Below are 19,403 nucleotides of genomic sequence, written 5' to 3'. Positions count from 1 at the left end.
AGCAGTTGACCGGCATTGCCTGGTGAAAGGTTGTTGTGATGCCTCATGTAAGGAGGAGAAATGCGTAGCATCACGTTTCTGACTTTGATAAAGGTCGGATTGTAGCCTATCGCGATAGCGGTTTATCGTATCACGACATTGCTGCTCGCGTTGGTCGAGATCCAACGACTGTTAGCAGAATATGGAATCGGTGGGTTCCAGAGGGTAATACGGATTGCCGTGCTGGATCCCAATGGCCTCATATCACTAGCAGTAAAGATGACAGCATCTTATCAGCATGACTGTAACGGATTGTACAGCCACATCTTGATCCCTGAGTCACCAGATGGGGACGTTTGCAAGACAACAACCATCTGCCGAACAGTTGGACGACGTTTGCAGCAGCATGAACTATCAGCTCAGTGACCATGGCTGCGGTTACCTTTGACGCTGCATCACAGACAGGAGCGCCTGTGATGGTGTACTCAATGACGGACCTGGGTACACAAATGGCAAAACGTAACTTTTACGGATGAATCCAGGTTCTGTTTACAGCATCATGATGGTCACATCCATGTTTGACGACATCGCAGTGAACGCACATTGGAAGCGTGTATTTGTCATCGCCATACTGGCATATCACCCAGCGTGATGGTATGTGGTGCCATTGGTTACACGTCTCGGTCACCTCTTGTTTGCATTGACAGCACTTTGAACAGTGGACGTTACATTTCAGATGTGTTACGACCCGTGGCTCTACCCTTCATTCGAACCCTGCGAAACCATACCTTTCAGCAGGATAATGCACGACCGCATGTTGCAGGTCCTGTATGGGCCTTTCTGATTACAGGAAACGTTCGACTGCTGCCCTGGCCAGCACATTCTCCAGACCTCCCACCAATTGAAAACGTCTGGTCAATGGTGGCCGAGCAACTGGCTTGTCACAATACGCCAGTCACTACTCTTGATGAACTGTGGTACCGTGTTGAAGCTGCATGGGCAGCTGTACCTGTACACACCATCCAAGCTCTGTTTGACTCAATGCCCAGGTGTATCAAGGCCGTTATTACGGCCAGAGGTGGTTGCTCTGGGTACTGATTTCTCAGGATCTATGCACCCAAATTGCATGAAAATGTAATCACATGTCACTTCTAGTATAATATATTTATCGAATGAATACCCATTTATCATCAGCATTTCTTCTTGGTGTAGCAATTTTAATGCCCAGTAGTGTATTATATTTCTACATTTGTTTCTGGAGAGGGAGGGGGCAATAAAGTTTAGCGTCATACCCCAGACGCCGACATGGATGTGGGGCTCGGGGTGGAAGGATGTTAATAAAGCTTCGTGTCTGGGGCACCAGTTGTGTTTGCTACACCACTGTTCATGATGCAGGCATTATACACTGTGTTATCCTGGATGGAGACTCTTCTATAGATGTAACATCAGGCATGCTTGGCTTCATAATGCTCATATTGCATGTCAATTATGTGGTAGACAATATTAAATGTAACCTCAAACTTTTTGCAGATGATTATCTATAGTGAAGTAGTATCTGAAAAAAGCTGCACAAATATTCAGGCAGATCTCCAGTTTCAAGCAGTTCAAAGATTGGCAACTTGCTTTAAATTTTCAGAAATGTAAAACTGCAAACATCACGAAATAGAGAAAGATAATGTCCTATCACAGCAGTGTCAACAAGACACAATTGGAATTAGTCAATTCACAACATGATTGTAACCTCGAGTGGCATTATTAAGTAGCATGATGACGTAGGCTCAGTCATAGATAAAACAGGCAGCAGATGCAGTGTATTGGCAAGATACTAGAATAATGCAATCAACTTGCATAGGAGACTCCATATAAAACAGTTCTACATCATATCTTAGAGCACTGGCTGAGTGTGTGGGACACGCTAAGTGGGACAAATAACAAATATTAAACATATTGAAAGAAGAAAGTACAAATAGTCACAGATTTGTTGAATCAAAGGAAAAATTTAATTTAAAGTCTGAAACGTCTGTATTGGCAGACACTTGAAGATAAGTACCATTAATACCACAAAAGCCTATTTACAAAGATTCAAGAACCAATATTAAATGAAGAATTTAGGAATAAACTTTAACTGACCCCTACCCTTACGATTCCCTCAGATAGGAACCATGAAACTAAACTATACTAATTACTTCATACACAGAGATATGTAAGAAGTCAGTCTTCCTGTGCACAAATGGAACAAGAATACAGTGGGGTACATCTTGTTACATGCCCTTCACAGTAGTTTGCATAGTATGTACTTAGAAGTAGATGTAGATACATGAGCACTGGGCCAGATCCAGTCACCACTTATGTGTCAGCATGAAAAAGAAAATGAAAGCTCAAAAATGTGTTTTATGACAAATAAAGGTATATGAAAGGCACAACAAAAAGACTCTCACAGTTAAAGCTTTCAGCCATTGGCCTTCATCAACAACAGACACACATATGCACAGACACAGACACACACACACACACACACACACACACACACACACACACACACACCCAAGCAAATGCAACTCACACACATGACTGCAGTCTCAGGCAACTGAAACCACACTGCGAGCAGCAGCACCAGTGCATGATGGGAGTGGCGACTGGATGGGGGTAAGGAGGTAAGGGAGAGGTGGAGAGACAATTTACAAATGTTCCCACCTCTCCCCTGCCCACCATTTGAACTGCAGCACTTCACTGTCAACCACCCCCACCATACTATCCCTACCCCTCCCTGCAGCAGCCTCCTCTATGGTTGGGTTGGGTTGTTTGGGGGAAAGAGACCAAACAGCGAGGTCATCAGTCTCATCGAATTATGAAAGGATGGGGAAGGAAGTCGGCCGTGCCCTTTCAAAGGAACCATCCCAGCAGTTGCCTGGAGCGATTTAGGGAAATCACAGAAAACCTAAATCAGGATGGCCGGACGCGGGATTGAACCGTCGTCCTCCCGAATGCGAGTCCAGTGTGCTACCACTGCGCCACCTCGCTCGGTCCTCCTCTATAGTGAGTGGCAACTTTCCTTCTCATAATATTGTTACATTCCATCCTGGATTTTCCATAGTTTGAAAGTTAAATGAAAGACTTGGGGAGCACTCAAAGACAAATTTGACTTACATACAATGAAGGCTTTCGCGACTGGATGTCTCAGTGGCCAAGAATTCTTCCAGGTAGTATGGCTGTGGTCCATGGAACTCTTATATCCCTTTGTTTCATCTAAAACTACATTGGACATCTTCAGAGGTGCTCCTGGTTGTGCTGAGTCTTGCTGACTGATGAGTCGGATGTTTCTTTGGGGAGATAAATGTGAATGCAGAAGCATGAGTACGTACCCTCCCTAAAGAAACTGCAAATGCAATTCACATCGAAACTACCAGGGTCTTGTGCCGCAGTAAACCTATGGAAAGTAACCTAACAAAAGGTGAGGGAAGGACTCTTAGAGATTTAAATGCAGACAAAGGGATAGTGGTTCTTCCTTCTGACAAAGGCAATGCTACTGTTGTTATGAATAAAGAGGATTATAGAAGTAAGATTTTGGATCTTTTAACATCAGGACAATACAATAAAGTTAAGGAAGACCCTACAGCTAGCATATTGAGGAAAACAAATATGTTGATAGTCATCTACTTCAATTCAAAAGGAGGCGAAGAAAGGTTTGTTGAGGAGTGAAGCTATGTGTCCCAGACTTTATGGCCTACCTAAAGTTCATAAGATTAACCTTCCTCTGAGACCCATTGTCAGTGCTATTAATTTCCCAACGTACCAAATAGCAAGTTATCTGGCATCTTGTTTACAACCATATGTTGGCCGAGCTGATTCTTATGTAAAAGACTCATGTCATTTCATTGAGAAACTGAAGGGACTAACTTTGGCTCCTGAGGATATTTGTATTAGTTTTGACATAGTGTCTTTATTTACGATGATTCTGCTTAACAAATTTATGGTTTACATAGCAGATGTTTTCCCAGCAGGTTTTACTGCTCTTTTCAGTCACTGTCTCACCTGTAGTCAGTTCCAGTGCGAGGATGAGTTTTAAGAGCAGGTTGATGGTTTGGCCATGGGTAACCCATTGAGTCCTACCATCACCAATTTTTACATGGAAAAATTCGAACTATTAGCTCTGGAAAAAGCGAATAAGAAACCATGTTGATTGTATCGATACATGGATGATACATTTGTGGTTTGGTCACATGGCAAAAAAGCTTTAGAGGAGTTATTTTCTTATTTAAATAGTATAAATCCTAAAATCCAGTTTACCATGGAAATGGAGAAAGACAATGCAATATCCTTCTTGGATGTCTTCGTTATGAGGCAGACTGATGTGCAGCTTGAAACATAAATTCTTTTGGAAGGTTACACATACTGACAGATACTTGCATAAGGATTCCAGACATCATCCACAACAGAAATGAGGTGTAATTAAAAGTCTAGTGGACAGAGCTAAAAGGATTTGTGCACTGGAATACCTGGACGCTGAGTTAAAACATCTAAAGCAGGCTATTGAGAAGAATGGGTACTCTAGTAAGGAAATAAATAGAGTTTTGTGACCGAACAACAGGAGGCCTAAGGACAACGATAGGACACAGCAATGGAAGAACATGGTTTTTCTACCTTTCATCAAAAAAGTAATGGGTCAAATCAGAAAGATTTTGAGAAAACATAACGTTCGGCCAATTTTCAGACCGACTAAGAAAATAGGTTGTTCCATTAAGGATAAACATACCCCTCTGTCTGCAAGTGGTGTATACAAGATTCCGTGTACATGTGGTAGGGTCTACATTGGAACTACAAAGAGAAGTGTGAATACACGGTTGAAGGAACATAAAAGTCTTTGCCAACTAGGGAAAACAGACAAGTCAGCCATGGCAGAACATGCTCTTCAGTCGGGTGATCACCTAGTGAAATTTTCGGAAACTGAAGATCTATGTACTATGACAAACGAATCCACAGTTATATAGAGAAGCCATTGAAATATATAAACATGGTGATAATTTTAACAGAAAAGAAAAAGCTATGAAACTCAGTGATATATGGGCAGTGGCGCTACAGAATCAATGAGGAGTTTTTATCTTTGACATACTATGATTGATAGTTATATTTTATGTTTGACAAAGCTCATCTCTGCTATCACATGAAATCCAGACCACACCCACTTTCCATGGTATTTAGGCCATTCTTTGATGTCTGACTCATCAGTCGGCAAGGCTCAGCACAACCAGGAGCACCTCTGAAGATGTCCAACCTAGCTTTGGATGAAACTTCGGGGATAGAAGAGTTCCATGGACCATGACTTACATACCTCCACGTAAGGTTTAAAAATTTATTTATTACAAAAAGTGTTTGTAGTATATATATGAAGACAGTAACTGTTCTCGAAAGAACAGAATACTGTTGATGACCGTGCAGCTTTTCCCTGGAATAAATGATAACTAACTGAAAACCTCAGCTGCCGACAGGTGTTGTTGATATACCTCGATGTGGACACCTGAAAATGTGTGCCCCGACCAGGACTCGAACCCAAGATCTCCTGCTAACATGGCAGATGCTCTATCCATCTGAGCCACCAAGGACACAGTTGAATAGCGCGACTGCAGGGACTTATCCCTTACACGCTTCCTGTGAGACTCACATTCCCAACCGTGCACAATTCTACATACATGTCTATAAGGTACATTACATATGTAGAATTGTGGACAGTTGGGAATGTGAGTCTCACGGGAAGCATGCAAGGGATAATTCCCTGCAGTCGCACTATTCAACTGTGTCCTCGGTGGCTCAGATGGATAGAGCGTCTGCCATGTAAGCAGGAGATCCTGGGTTCGAGTCCTGGTCGGGGCACACATTTTCAGCTGTCCACATCGAGGTATACCAACAACACCTGTTGACAGCTGAGGGTTTAAGTTAGTTATCATTTAAGTGTTTGTAGTATTCATCATTATCTTCAAAATAAATTATAAAAATGATTTTGAATCATTAAGTGTTACGGTCAAGAGGCATTTTACGAAGTGTACAATATAATACTGACAAAAGCTGTACAAATGTGCAATGTAATAAATATTTTATGTGTGTTTTTATACTCTGTGAATATTTTTAAGACACCCATACTATTCACATTGTGTGTGGCTGAATAAATAAAGTTTGTGATTTAGTTTTCATCTGCCAGAAAACTTTGGGTAACTGGAGTCTCAATTATCTGTTTCCTTCCCCGTTCCCTCCAATTTTGTTTGAATTTATTTTTTGGAGTTCAATGATTTTCTTACACTTGCTCCCAAAAGTTTTTCTCACAGTTTCAAAGTCCTCTCTAACACTATCCTCCCCCCCTCCCCCCTTCCACAAGATTCTGGGCTCCTAGCCATACTTTTATGGTTTTTCAACCATTATTTCTTCATAACTAAGTAATTTCATATAGCATGACATGGCTAGCAACTCCAATAACTACTCTTTATAAAACCAATGCTGTTGGTACTTGCCTGTCTCTGTTGCTTTCATTGTGCACCATACTGGTCCCATCCACATGCATCTACATGTACAATCTGGATAATGATTACTCCCACTGCCACTAGCTGTTCTGACAATGTTACTTTTTATGCTGAAGTTTTGTCAGTGTCTTATATCTTCAAGCAACTGTGGACAATGTACCTTGCAGTTTCTGTCACTGACACTGTTCAAACATGAACAAATCATACAGTATAGTCCTAAATGCATAATGGCCATGTCTTAGTGAGTGTTCCTTATTTCTTCCAGTAAGATGATCCACAACCAATATTGATAAGCTGAGAATAACATGTGACTATATTGGAAAATCTATTTGTTGTCACACATTTTTGCATTAGTTTCATAAATATGGAAATGAAGATAAAGTTCAAGTTAATGGGCTTGATTAACCAGAAAAATGGACTAGCCGAAACTGTGGCAGTATAAGCTGTATATATACTGTGGGAGTATAAGCTGTATATATAGCAAGCACTCACTGAATGCACAATTTGAAATCATGCACAAATGATCAGCTGCATGACAGATGACTAAAATGGCTGAAAAATAATTAACAATGTAGGAAAAGATAGATTGCTACTTATCATAAAGAAGATACCTAAAGTTGCAGACAGGCATGATTAAAAGATGCTCACCTGTAGCTTTCAGCCACAGTCTTCATCAGTAGAGTGACACACACACAAAAAACATACATTCTCTCTCTCTCTCTCTCTCTCTCTCTCTCTCTCTCTCTCTCACCCACACACACACACACAAACACAAACACAAACACACACACACACACACACACACACACACACACACACACACACACAAACACAAACACAAAAAAGCAAGGACACATCCTGCACATATGACTGCCAACTCCAGCTTCTCAGGCCATAATGCAATATCACATGGAATGCAAGCAGCAATCTGGAAGGGGAGAGGGAGGGGAAAGGGAGAAGGGCAGAAAGGGGTAAGGGGAGGAGGGGGGAAGGGGGAAGGGGAAGGAGAAGAGATAGCAGTGTATGGGTGGGGAGAGAGACATATGCTGTCTGGTGAGTGTGCAGGGACTAGGCTCCAACAGGCACAGTGTCAGAATGTTGTGGGGCAGGAAGGTGGGGAAAAAAGGAAGGAAAAAATGAGAGGAATGGGGAAAGACAGGTGGATGTGTTGACAGAGGGCTGCAAATAAACAAGGTGGGAGACAAGAATGGGCAGGAGATGATAGGACATAGGGGGTAGAAACTGTTGGGTGGATGGTGTGGAGCAGTATGTTACCATAGGTTGAGGCCAGGATAATTACAGGAGCAGAGAATGTGTTGTAAGGATGACTGCCATCTGTGCAGTTCAGTAAAGCTGGTGGTGGAGGGAAGGATCCAGATGGCTCAGGTAGTGAAGCAGCCATTGAAATCAAGTGTGTTATGTTCAGCTGCATGTTGTGCTCTTGGTCACAGTTTGGTGGCGGGCGTTCATCCTGGTGGACAGCTGGTTGGTCATCATACCAATATAAAAAGCTGTGCAATGATCACAGCAGAGCTGGTAAATGACATGGCTGCTTTCCCAGGTGGTCCAGCCCCTGATGGGGTAGGATAAACCTGTGATAGGCCTGGAATAGGAAGTGGTGGGTGTGTGGATTGGACAGATTTTGCACCTGGGTCTACCACAGGGGTATGATCCTTGTGGGAGTGGAATAGTGATGGACTAGGATGTTGTGGAGGTTGGGTGGGCAATGGAAAACTGCTTTAAGAGGAGTGGGAAGTATCTCAGGTAGGATGTCCATCATTTCAGGACACTATGATCAGTAATTAAAGCCCTGTTGAAGGATGTGATTCAGTTGTTCCAGTCTGGGGTGATACTGGAACAAAGGGGTCACTCCTCTGTGTTTTGGGGTATGATGGGAGGATTGGGGTTGTGAGGGGAAATGGCAAGGAGATCTGTTTTCAGACAAGGTCTGAGGGAGAGTGCCTGTGTGTGAAGGTGTTGGTGAGACCCTCAGCATACTGAGCAAGGTAGTTTTTGTCACTGCAGATACACCATCTATGGGTAGCCAGGCTATTTGGGAGGGATTTTTGGGTATGAAAGGGAAGGCAGCTGTCAAAATGCAACCACTGTTCATGGTTGGTGGGTTTAAAATGGAAGAGGTGCAGATGGAGCCATCAGAGAGGAGGAGGTCAACATCTAGGAAGGTGGTACACTGTGTTCAGGAGGAGCACATGAAAATGATGGAAGAGAAGGAGTTGAGGCTGTGAAGGAATGAAGATTGGGTATCTTGGCCCTGCATCCTGATCATGAAGATATTATCAATGAACCTGAACCAGACTATGGGTTTGGTGTTTTGGGAGACTAGGAAGGTTTCCTCTGGACGGCCCATGAAAATGTTGGCATGGAAGGGTGCCCCACAGGTGCTCATGATTGTGCCACAGATTTGTTTATATATCTTCCCTTCAAATGAGAAGTAATTGTTGGTTAGCATAAAGTCAGTAAGGTGTATCAGGAATGAGGTAGTGGGTTCGGAGTTTGAAGGATGTTGGGAGAGGTGGTGTTCAATAGTGTTAAGACCATGGGCATGAGGGATGTTGTTGGGCCGGCCGTGGTGGAGGAGTGGTTCTAGTCGCTTCAGTCTGGAACCGCGCAACTGCTACGGTCGCAGGTTCGAATCCTGCCTCGGGCATGGATGTGTGTGATGTCCTTAGGTTAGTTAGGTTTAAGTAATTCTAAGTTCTAGGGGACTGATAACCTCAGAAGTTAAGTCCCATAGTGCTCAGAGACATTTGAACCATTTTTTTCTATGTTGTTGTATAGGGAGGTGGTGTCAACAGTAATAAGTAGGGATCCAGGAGGTAAAGGGGTGGGGATGGTGGAGAGTCAGTGAAGGAAGTGGTTGGTATCTTTGACATGGGAAGCTAGATTATGTACAATTGGTTGGAGGTGTTGGTTAATGAGTGCTGAGTTATTTCAGTGGTGGCACAATAACCTGCCGCAATGGAGCATCAAGGATTGTTGGATTTGTGGATTTTGGGGAGCATGTTCCTATTTTCCCCATCTCCTTGCCATACAACATACTGACACTGCACCTGATTAGATTAGATTAGATCAGATTAGATTAATACTAGTTCCATGGATCATGAATACGATATTTCGTAATGATGTGGAACGAGTCAAATTTTCCAATACATGACATAATTAAGTTAATTTAACAACATACTTAAGTTAATATAACAACTTTTTTATTTTTTTGTGTTTTTTTTTTTAATTTTTAATTTTTATTTTTTTTTAATAATTTTTTTCTTTTTTTTCTTAATTTATATCTAAAAATTCCTCTATGGAGTAGAAGGAGTTGTCATTCAGAAATTCTTTTAATTTCTTCTTAAATACTTGTTGGTTATCTGTCAGACTTTTGATACTATTTGGTAAGTGACCAAAGACTTTAATGGCAGTATAATTCACACCTTTCTGTGCCAAAGTTAGATTTAATCTTGAATGGTGAAGATCATCCTTTCTCCTAGTATTGTAGTTATGCACACTGCTATTACTTTTGAATTGGGTTTGGTTGTTAATAACAAATTTCATAAGAGTGTATATATACTGAGAAACTACTGTGAATATCCCTAGATCCTTAAATAAACATCTGCAGGATGATCTTGGGTGGACTCCAGCTATTATTCTGATTACACGCTTTTGTGCAATAAATACTTTATTCCTCAGTGATGAATTACCCCAAAATATGTTGCCATATGAAAGCAATGAGTGAAAATAGGCATAGTAAGCTAATTTACTAAGATGTTTATCACCAAAATTTGCAATTACCCTTATTGCATAAGTAGGTGAACTCAAACGTTTCAGCAGATCATCAATGTGTTTCTTCTAATTTAATCTCTCATCAATGGACACACCAAAAATTTGGAATATTCTACCTTAGCTATATGCTTCTGATTAAGGTCTATATTTATTAATAGCGTCATACCATTCACTGTATGGAACTGTATGTACTGTGTCTTATCAAAGTTCAGTGAGAGTCCGTTTACAAGGAATCACTTAGTAATTTTCTGAAAGACAGTATTGACAATTTCATCAGTTAATTCTTGTTTGTCAGGTGTGATTTCTATACTTGTATCATCAGCAAAGTGAACTAACTTTGCCTCTTCATGAATATAGAATGGTAAGTCATTAATATATATTAAGAACAACAAAGGACCCAAGACTGACCCTTGTGGAATCCCATTCTTGAATGTTCCCCAGTTTGAGGAATGTGCTGATCTTTGCATATTATGAGAACTGCTTATTTCAACTTTCTGCACTCTTCCAGTTAGGTACGAATTAAACCATTTGTGCACTGTCCCACTTATGCCACAATACTTGAGCTTTTCTAGCAGAATTTCATGATTTACACAATCAAAAGCCTTTGAGAGATCACAAAAAATTCCAATGGGTGGTGTTCGGTTATTCAGGTCATTCAAAATTTGATTGGTGAAAGCATATATGGCATTTTCTGTTGAAAAACCTTTCTGGAAACCAAACTGACATTTTGTTAGTACTTCATTTTTACAGATGTGTGAAGCTACTCTTGAATACATTACTTTCTCAAAAATTTTGGATAAAGCTGTTAGAAGGGAGATTGGACGGTAATTGTTGACATTAGATCTATCCCCCTTTTTATGTAAAGGTATAACAATAGCATATTTCAGTCTATCACGGAAAATGCCCTGTTCCAGAGAGCTATTACACAGGTGGCTGAGAATCTTACTTATCTGTTGAGAACAAGCTTTTAGTATTTTGCTGGAAATGCCATCAATTCCATGTGAGTTCTTGCTTTTAAGCAAGTTTATTATTTTCCTAATTTCAGAGGGAGAAGTGGGTGAGATTTCAATTGTATCAAATTGCATAGGTATGGCCTCTTCCATTAAAAGCCTAGCATCTTCTTATGAACACCTGGATCCTACTATATCCACAACATTTAGAAAATGATTATTAAAAATATTTTCAACTTTTGACTTTTTGTTCATAAAGTTTTCATTCAATTTGATGGTAATACTGTCTTCCTGTGCTCTTGGTTGACCTATTTCTCTTTTAATAATATTCCAAATTGTTTTAATTTTATTATAAGAGTTGCTGATTTCAGAGATGATACACATACTTCTGGATTTTTTAATAACTTTTCTTAATATAACACAGTAGTTTTTATAATGTTTGATAGTTTCTGGGTCACTACTCTTTCTTGCTGTCAGATACATTTCCCTTTTCCGGTTACAAGATATTTTTATACCCTTAGTAAGCCATGGTTTGTTACAAGGTTTCTTACGAGTATATTTAACTATTTTCTTGGGGAAGCAGTTTTCAAATGCATTTACAAAAATGTCATGAAATAAATTATATTTTAAATTGGCATCAGGTTCACGGTACACCTCATCCCAGTCTAACTGTTGTAGGCTATCCCTGAAATTTGCAATTGTTAAATCGTTGACTGAACGTACTACTTTGGAGGACTGTTTAGTATTGCTGAATGGAGCTATGTCATATATTGTAACTAGCTGTGCACCATGATCAGAAAGACCATTCTCAACAGGCTGAGCATTTATCTGGTTAAACTTATCTTGGTCTATAAAGAAGTTATCTATCAGTGAGCTGCTATCCTTTACCACCCGAGTAGGAAAATCAATAACGGGTGTCAGATTGAAAGAACCGAGTAATACTTCAAGGTCATTTTTCCTATTACCCTCTTTCAGAGAATCTACTTTGAAGTCCCCACAAATAATAATTTGCTTCCCCCTGTCTGACAGATAGCACAACTAGGAGTCCAAATTTTTCAGAAATAGATGAAAATTTCCTGATGGGGACCTATATACAGTTACAATTACAAATGTGCCTTTATTTAATTTAAGCTCACAGGCACATGCTTCTATATGTTTCTCTACACAAAACTTTTTTGTTTCTATACTTTTTGCACAATGATAACTTTTGACATATATGGCAACTCCTCATCTGTCCATATTTTCTCTCATTACATGTGCAGAGAGCTTATATCCACTTACATTTACCTTATCCATATCAGTAACAATGTGATGCTCAGACAGGCATAGTATATCTATTTCATCCTCAGCTTCTAAATCTTCTAAACAAACCAGAAGCTCTTCTATTTTATTCTTTAAACTCCCAATATTTTGATGAAATATACTTCAATTATTTTTAATTATACTTTTATGAGAACCTTTACTTATTCTAACATTTGCAGTACTCTCCTGTCTGAGTTTCTCATTGTGCATAGGCCTAGTTCCTATACCAGTGGTCACATTGTGTTCAGATAGGCAGATTGTGTCAACTGGGTTGGGTGACTTTAATTCATCAATGCAATTACCTATGACTGAGTTACAACTTGGTGGAGATAAAATTTCTGGTGATTGGTGAAAATTTATATTTGGCAGCTGTGATTGGTGATCCAATGTGCTAGAATTGTGCTGTTTAATTTCTTTCCTAAACTGAAGATTTGTTTCACTTCTGACCTCTCGTAGAACTTGACATCTTTCTGTCTTACCTATCCTAAAAAAGGTGCTGCTCCAACTCCTGTAACCACTGGTATTTTACCATTCATGGCAGTGCCTCCCCCCCTTAAATTTCCTGCTATTACCCCAGCCAGTTTCCCCTTCCCTTTCCTGTTGATATGTAGGCCATGCCTGGTATAGTCCCACCTACTGAGACAATCAACAGGAACCACACCAATATGAGCCCCCGCACCCGACCCAAGCAGCCGTTCCAACTCCAAACTATCTCTCCCAACAGAAGAGTTCAAATGAGGCCGGTCATGGCGTCTCAGGACAGATACAAATTCAACATTGATGTATCTCGATGCCGACGCAATCTTTACCAGGTCACACTCTATACTGTACGCAGGATCTCTGTTGATGCTGTTCCCTGGCCCACCCACAATAACCACGGTGTCTTCCCTGGTAAATCCTTTACAGAGTGAACCTAAATCCTCTGTCACCTGATCCAGACTAGCACTTGGTTTGAAAAAATTTGTGACCTGGTATTCTGGTCCTAATTCCTCCTGCAGAAGTTGGCCTACACCTCTGGCATGAGAACTGCCTAACAACAAAACTGGAGTCCAGCCCCTGCATTCTGGCCCGAGGTGCTGCAGTCCTGTGTGTGTGTGTGTGTGTGTGTGTGTGTGTGTGTTTTTACTGATGAAGGCTGTAGCCAAAATCTACATGTGATTGTCTTTTAATCGTGCCTGTCTGCAACTCGTCATCTTTAAGGTAAGTAGCAATCAACTTTTTGCTACATTGTTGATATTCGTACCTGGAGTTTCAACGTTTGAAAAACAATTAAAGTGCAAAGCCCATCACTTGCAAGAAATTTAAGTCCCAAAGTCTGCCACAAATTAAAGTTACACTAAATAATATAATAATACTGTATTGTTTTGTATCAAATTAATTAATCAACTTAAGTGCCACATCATGTGATTGAATTACATAAATGAAAAGTTACCTAAATTTTACAATTAGTACAAATGTGGAAAATGGTTGGTACCTGTTTTTGGTCAAGCTCCAGCATGGTGGCATTGTGATGTTGAAATTTTCTACAATGCATAGTTTAATTGTAAAATGTTAATTAAATTTTTGTAAAATTGTGCTTATATGTAATTATTCTCTAAATAAGAGTAATACGTCCAAACAATAGAAAATTCAAGATGGAACAACAGTATGAAACAGATAGATTGCTACTCACCACATAGAGAAGGAAATGTGTGGCAGACAGGCATACTGAAGAAAGACTGCGAGATATTATCATACCAAATCATTCATCAGATACAGACAAAATTCAAACACATTCACAAATCCATAACACATTGCCTTTGCTATCTCTGGGCTCTTGGTTGGGCCCCAGCATCTTTGGATGACAGTGGCCATGTGTGAGTGACTTAAGCACATATAAATGTGCACATGTTTTCCCTACATCTGATGAAGGACTTAGGCTGATAGCTGATAATATGCAGTAGTCTTTTTTTTTTTCACACTGGCTGTTTGTCATTCTGTGCTGCCTCTATATGGTAAGTAACACTATATACATTTCACATAACAGTAAATGTATTCACTGTTGTGTAGCTGTTATCAATATGAAATTAATCAATTTGTACAAGTTCCATTTTTATGTCAATATCATTCAATGGCTGAGTTGAATGATACTCTGGTTATGTGGCTAACAAGTACCATTTAATGGTTTTATTGGTTTTGTTGGACTATAATAAATTAAGGACTATGGTGCATCCACTTATTCTTCTATTCATCACATAGTTTACATCTATTTATCATAATAATCTTCTTTCTGAGATTTTTGAAACAGTACCTTATTTTGTTATACATTTTCTAGCATTCATAGTATTTTTCTGAAAACTACTTTTGTCCTTAATTATTGTATGGTTGTTGGGAAATTCTTTGATCATGACCAACCCTGGCTGGCTACTCTATATGGCCATGCCACTGCCTCATCCTTGCCACAATGCCAGGTACTAGATGTTAGGAAATAATACACAGTGTTACGTTTTACAGTATATGAATTTAAAATTGAAATTCAACAAATAGAATGAATCCTTGAGTTTGTATGACTTACAAACTAAATTTATCTTGTCACATTCTTGATCTTTCAAAAAAACTTCAATCAAAAAGTTTTGATTTATGCATAATTACATCAACTAATCATAAGGGCACTATCAGAGATGCACAGTCGGAGTATTTCTTTTGATTGCTGTTGCACCATATCAGTTGCCGATGAAATCAATTCCTAGTAAATAAAACTATCTTTGTTGCTTGGGCAATCATGTTGTAATATGTCTTCTCCTTTATGAGTTTTGCCATTAATACCTGTTCTCTCTACAAAACAGTGTCTACTATGGCCACTATTTATTGTTAAAACATTTGCATAGGGAATTCTTATGAATAAATGAGACATTATGTAAACATAAAATGGGCAAAAGTGTTTCCACCAGGCCTTTAATGTCTTGGTAGCATGATGAGAAAATTAAACAGTCAATTGAAGAAATGCATTCTCAGTTATTTTCTCACTTGGTAAATGTATAGATGTAAATAGGTCTGTAAGGTGTGTCTGTTGCATTAGAGAAGTGACACATTACATCCCATATTAAACTGTAATTTCAGTTTCATACCTACTCTATTAATATGAATATTCTACACAACTCTTTATAGGTTTCATTTTATGACCTTTTGCTTGCTACTGTTCTGTAGAATTTGTTTTATTATATCATAATAATTGAAACATTTATCGAAAGATCACATAAAAAAAGTATAAGGAATATTCTAATGAATCAGTAGTAGCTTTTGAGCAATACAAAGATGATTTGACTTACCAAATGAAAGTGCTGGCAGGTCGACAGACACACAAACAACCACAAATATACACACAAAATTCAAGCTTTCGCAACAAACTGTTGCCTCATCAGGAAAGAGGGAAGGAGAGGGAAAGACGAAAGGAAGTGGGTTTTAAGGGAGAGGGTAAGGAGTCATTCCAATCCCGGGAGCAGAAAGACTTACCTTAGGGGGAAAAAAGGACGGGTATACACTCGCACACACACACATATCCATCCACACATATAAAGACACAAGCAGACCAAATGAAAATGAAAGATAAAAATATATGGGGAGAGATAAGGGTGAACTAGAAAGTAACTGGAGATCTGGTATGAAAAAAGGCGAAAAAGTGTTGGTTAAGTTGATCCTGTGGTGAACAAAAAATACACTCCTGGAAATGGAAAAAAGAACACATTGACACCGGTGTGTCAGACCCACCATACTTGCTCCGGACACTGCGAGAGGGCTGTACAAGCAATGATCACACGCACGGCACAGCGGACACACCAGGAACAGCGGTGTTGGCCGTCGAATGGCGCTAGCTGCGCAGCATTTGTGCACCGCCGCCGTCAGTGTCAGCCAGTTTGCCATGGCATACGGAGCTCCATCGCAGTCTTTAACACTGGTAGCATGCCGTGACAGCATGGACGTGAACCGTATGTGCAGTTGACGGACTTTGAGCGAGGGCGTATAGTGGGCATGCGGGAGGCCGGGTGGACGTACCGCCAAATTGCTCAACACGTGGGGCGTGAGGTCTCCACAGTACATCGATGTTGTCGCCAGTGGTCGGCGGAAGGTGCACGTGCCCGTCGACCTGGGACCAGACCGCAGCGACGCACGGATGCACGCCAAGACCGTAGGATCCTACGCAGTGCCGTAGGGGACCGCGCCGCCACTTCCCAGCAAATTAGGGACACTGTTGCTCCTGGGGTATCGGCGAGGACCATTTGCAACCGTCTCCATGAAGCTGGGCTACGGTCCCGCACACCGTTAGGCCGTCTTCCGCTCACGCCCCAACATCGTGCAGCCCGCCTCCAGTGGTGTCACGACAGGCATGAATGGAGGGACGAATGGAGACGTGTCGTCTTCAGCGGTGAGAGCCGCTTCTGCCTTGGTGCCAATGATGGTCGTATGCGTGTTTGGCGCCGTGCAGGTGAGCGCCACAATCAGGACTGCCTACGACCGACGCACACAGGGCCAACACCCGGCATCATGGTGTGGGGAGCGATCTCCTACACTGGCCGTACACCACTGGTGATCGTCGAGGGGACACTGAATAGTGCACGGTACATCCAAACCGTCATTGAATCCATCGTTCTACCATTCCTAGACCGGCAAGGGAACTTGCTGTTCCAACAGGACAATGCACGTCCGCATGTATCCCGTGCCACCCAACGTGCTCTAGAAGGTGTAAGTCAACTACCCTGGCCAGCAAGATCTCCGGATCTGTCCCCCATTGAGCATGTTTGGGACTGGATGAAGCGTCGTCTCACGTGGTCTGCACGTCCAGCACGAACGCTGGTCCAACTGAGGTGCCAGGTGGAAATGGCATAGCAAGCCACTCCACGGGACTACATCCAGCATCTCTACGATCGTCTCCATGGAAGAATAGCAGCCTGCATTGCTGTGAAAGGTGGATATACACTGTACTAGTGCTGACATTGTGCACGCTCTGTTGCCTGTGTCTATGTGCCTGTGGTTCTGTCAGTGTGATCATGTGATGTATCTGACCCCAGGAATGTGTCAATAAAGTTTCCCCTTCCTGGGACAATGAATTCACGGTGTTCTTATTTCAATTTCCAGGAGTGTATATCTAAAAACACAGATGATGTGACTTACCGAACGAAAGTGCTGGCAGGTCGATAGGCACACAAACATACACACAAAATTCAAGCTTTCGCAACAAACTGTTGTCTCATCAGGAAAGAGGAAAGGAGAGGGAAAGACAAAAGGATGTGGGTTTTAAGGGAGAGGGTAAGGAGTCATTCCAATCCCGGGAGCGGAAAGACTTACCTTAGAGGGAAAAAGGACAGGTATACACTCGCACACACATACATATCCATCCACACATACACAGACACAAGCAGACAAATGTTGTTCAGATTATATGTGCATTTTAACAAAATTAAATAATTTTCATGGCTTTAAAACTTTACAATATAAGAACAAAATATATAAAATTGTTTATGGCTAAATTGAATCTGCCATAAACACACTCATAATTGTTATCTTCATAAAAGGTACCCAAATAATGAATCTAAATTGATGGAACTGAACCCCACACCATGAAAATTACAAAATCAGAGTGCTGATACTGTGTTATGATAATAAATGAAGACACTGATAGCCTCTGTAACAAAATCCTATACCCTGAAAATGATTCTATGGTCCATGTACCTATTACCTGTGAATTCCTTCCAGTCATACCATTGGTAGCCAGATACAAACAACAGTGATGCCTGCATTTTTATTTGTTTTATCTGCAACCAGTACTGCTCCAGAAAAGCTTTTTCAAATTACTGATAAATATTGCAGCTATAATGAATATGTGTGCTTCAGACAATTCTTTGACTATCCTGAAAACCTCTCCTAAAATGAATTTTATCATAATTATTCCTTGTTTTGAATCATTACTCTTTCTTTAAATAGAATGCAGTTGGGCTTTTGGTTCAAATGATCTGCTGTGCAACACTTTTTTTACAGATCTTTTTCTCTCCTTCTTCCCCTTCCTTCATTTTTTCCATGTTTTCCCATGGTTCTCCTTTGGTATTTCTTGTCCATGCTTTTATTTACTGTAACCCATCTTCCACAACTTATTTTTACTTATTAATTTTTGTAGCTTATATTTTCATTAGTTTTATTACTAACTTTATTACTTATTAATTTTGTTAATTATTGCAGATTGATGCAGCATCAAATACAAGCTCACAAGAAGAACATAGTAGTCCTTAATAATTATGGAATTGTAAAACCATTACCATTTATCACTGAATGGATGGACTGATATAACAAGCTTGTAACTCCATAAGCTTGATTATCCCTTTAGATTAGGAGCAACAGCTGCCTTACCATGATTTTTTTACTTTAATTTCATACTATTTTTGATTTTATATTCCTTTGTGATAATATATATAATATAATATCTTCTAACTGTATATTTATATTCTTGCTATGGCACTGTATATTTATATTCTTGTTATGGCACTTGTTACTGAAAATAAATAAATATTTTATTAGAAATAGTGACTCAATATTTACAATAAAAACTGTAATAAACATGGTTAATTGTGATGCATCAAAAGTTGAGACAACACGAAGTAACTTTTTGTTGTCATTATTTCTGTTAATCTTCATTTCATTGTGCTTCGCAAATACTATTGCCTTATATGACCTGTAGCAACAATGTAATAACATGACACAGTTCTCATAATTTTATTACCTTTGAACTTGGGTAGCATACAGATGTTGTGTAATTAGGAGACAAACCTTTACTGCTGGACAGCTAGAGCACTAGTGTTTGTTGATATACTCAGCAATTAAAACTACTTATTATTCTATA

The 19,403-nt window shown here is 40.1% G+C and overlaps 1 protein-coding gene across 1 annotated transcript in view; it reads left to right on the top strand.

The window, feature by feature from the left end:
- Positions 1-18,988, top strand: part of LOC124606774 — a 243,173-nt gene extending 224,185 nt beyond the window's left edge. Inside the window, exon 14 of the mRNA XM_047138830.1 lies at positions 18,746-18,988. Within this exon, the coding sequence (XP_046994786.1) occupies positions 18,746-18,796 (51 nt within the window). The 3' untranslated portion in view covers positions 18,797-18,988. The remainder of the gene's footprint in view (positions 1-18,745) is intronic.
- Positions 18,989-19,403: the final 415 nt, after the last annotated feature.

This window comes from Schistocerca americana, chromosome 3 (genome assembly GCF_021461395.2).
Source record: "Schistocerca americana isolate TAMUIC-IGC-003095 chromosome 3, iqSchAmer2.1, whole genome shotgun sequence".
Classification (NCBI taxonomy): domain Eukaryota; kingdom Metazoa; phylum Arthropoda; class Insecta; order Orthoptera; family Acrididae; genus Schistocerca; species Schistocerca americana.
Note: the sequence above shows the minus strand (reverse complement) of the source record. Positions and strands in the feature narration are given on the sequence as shown.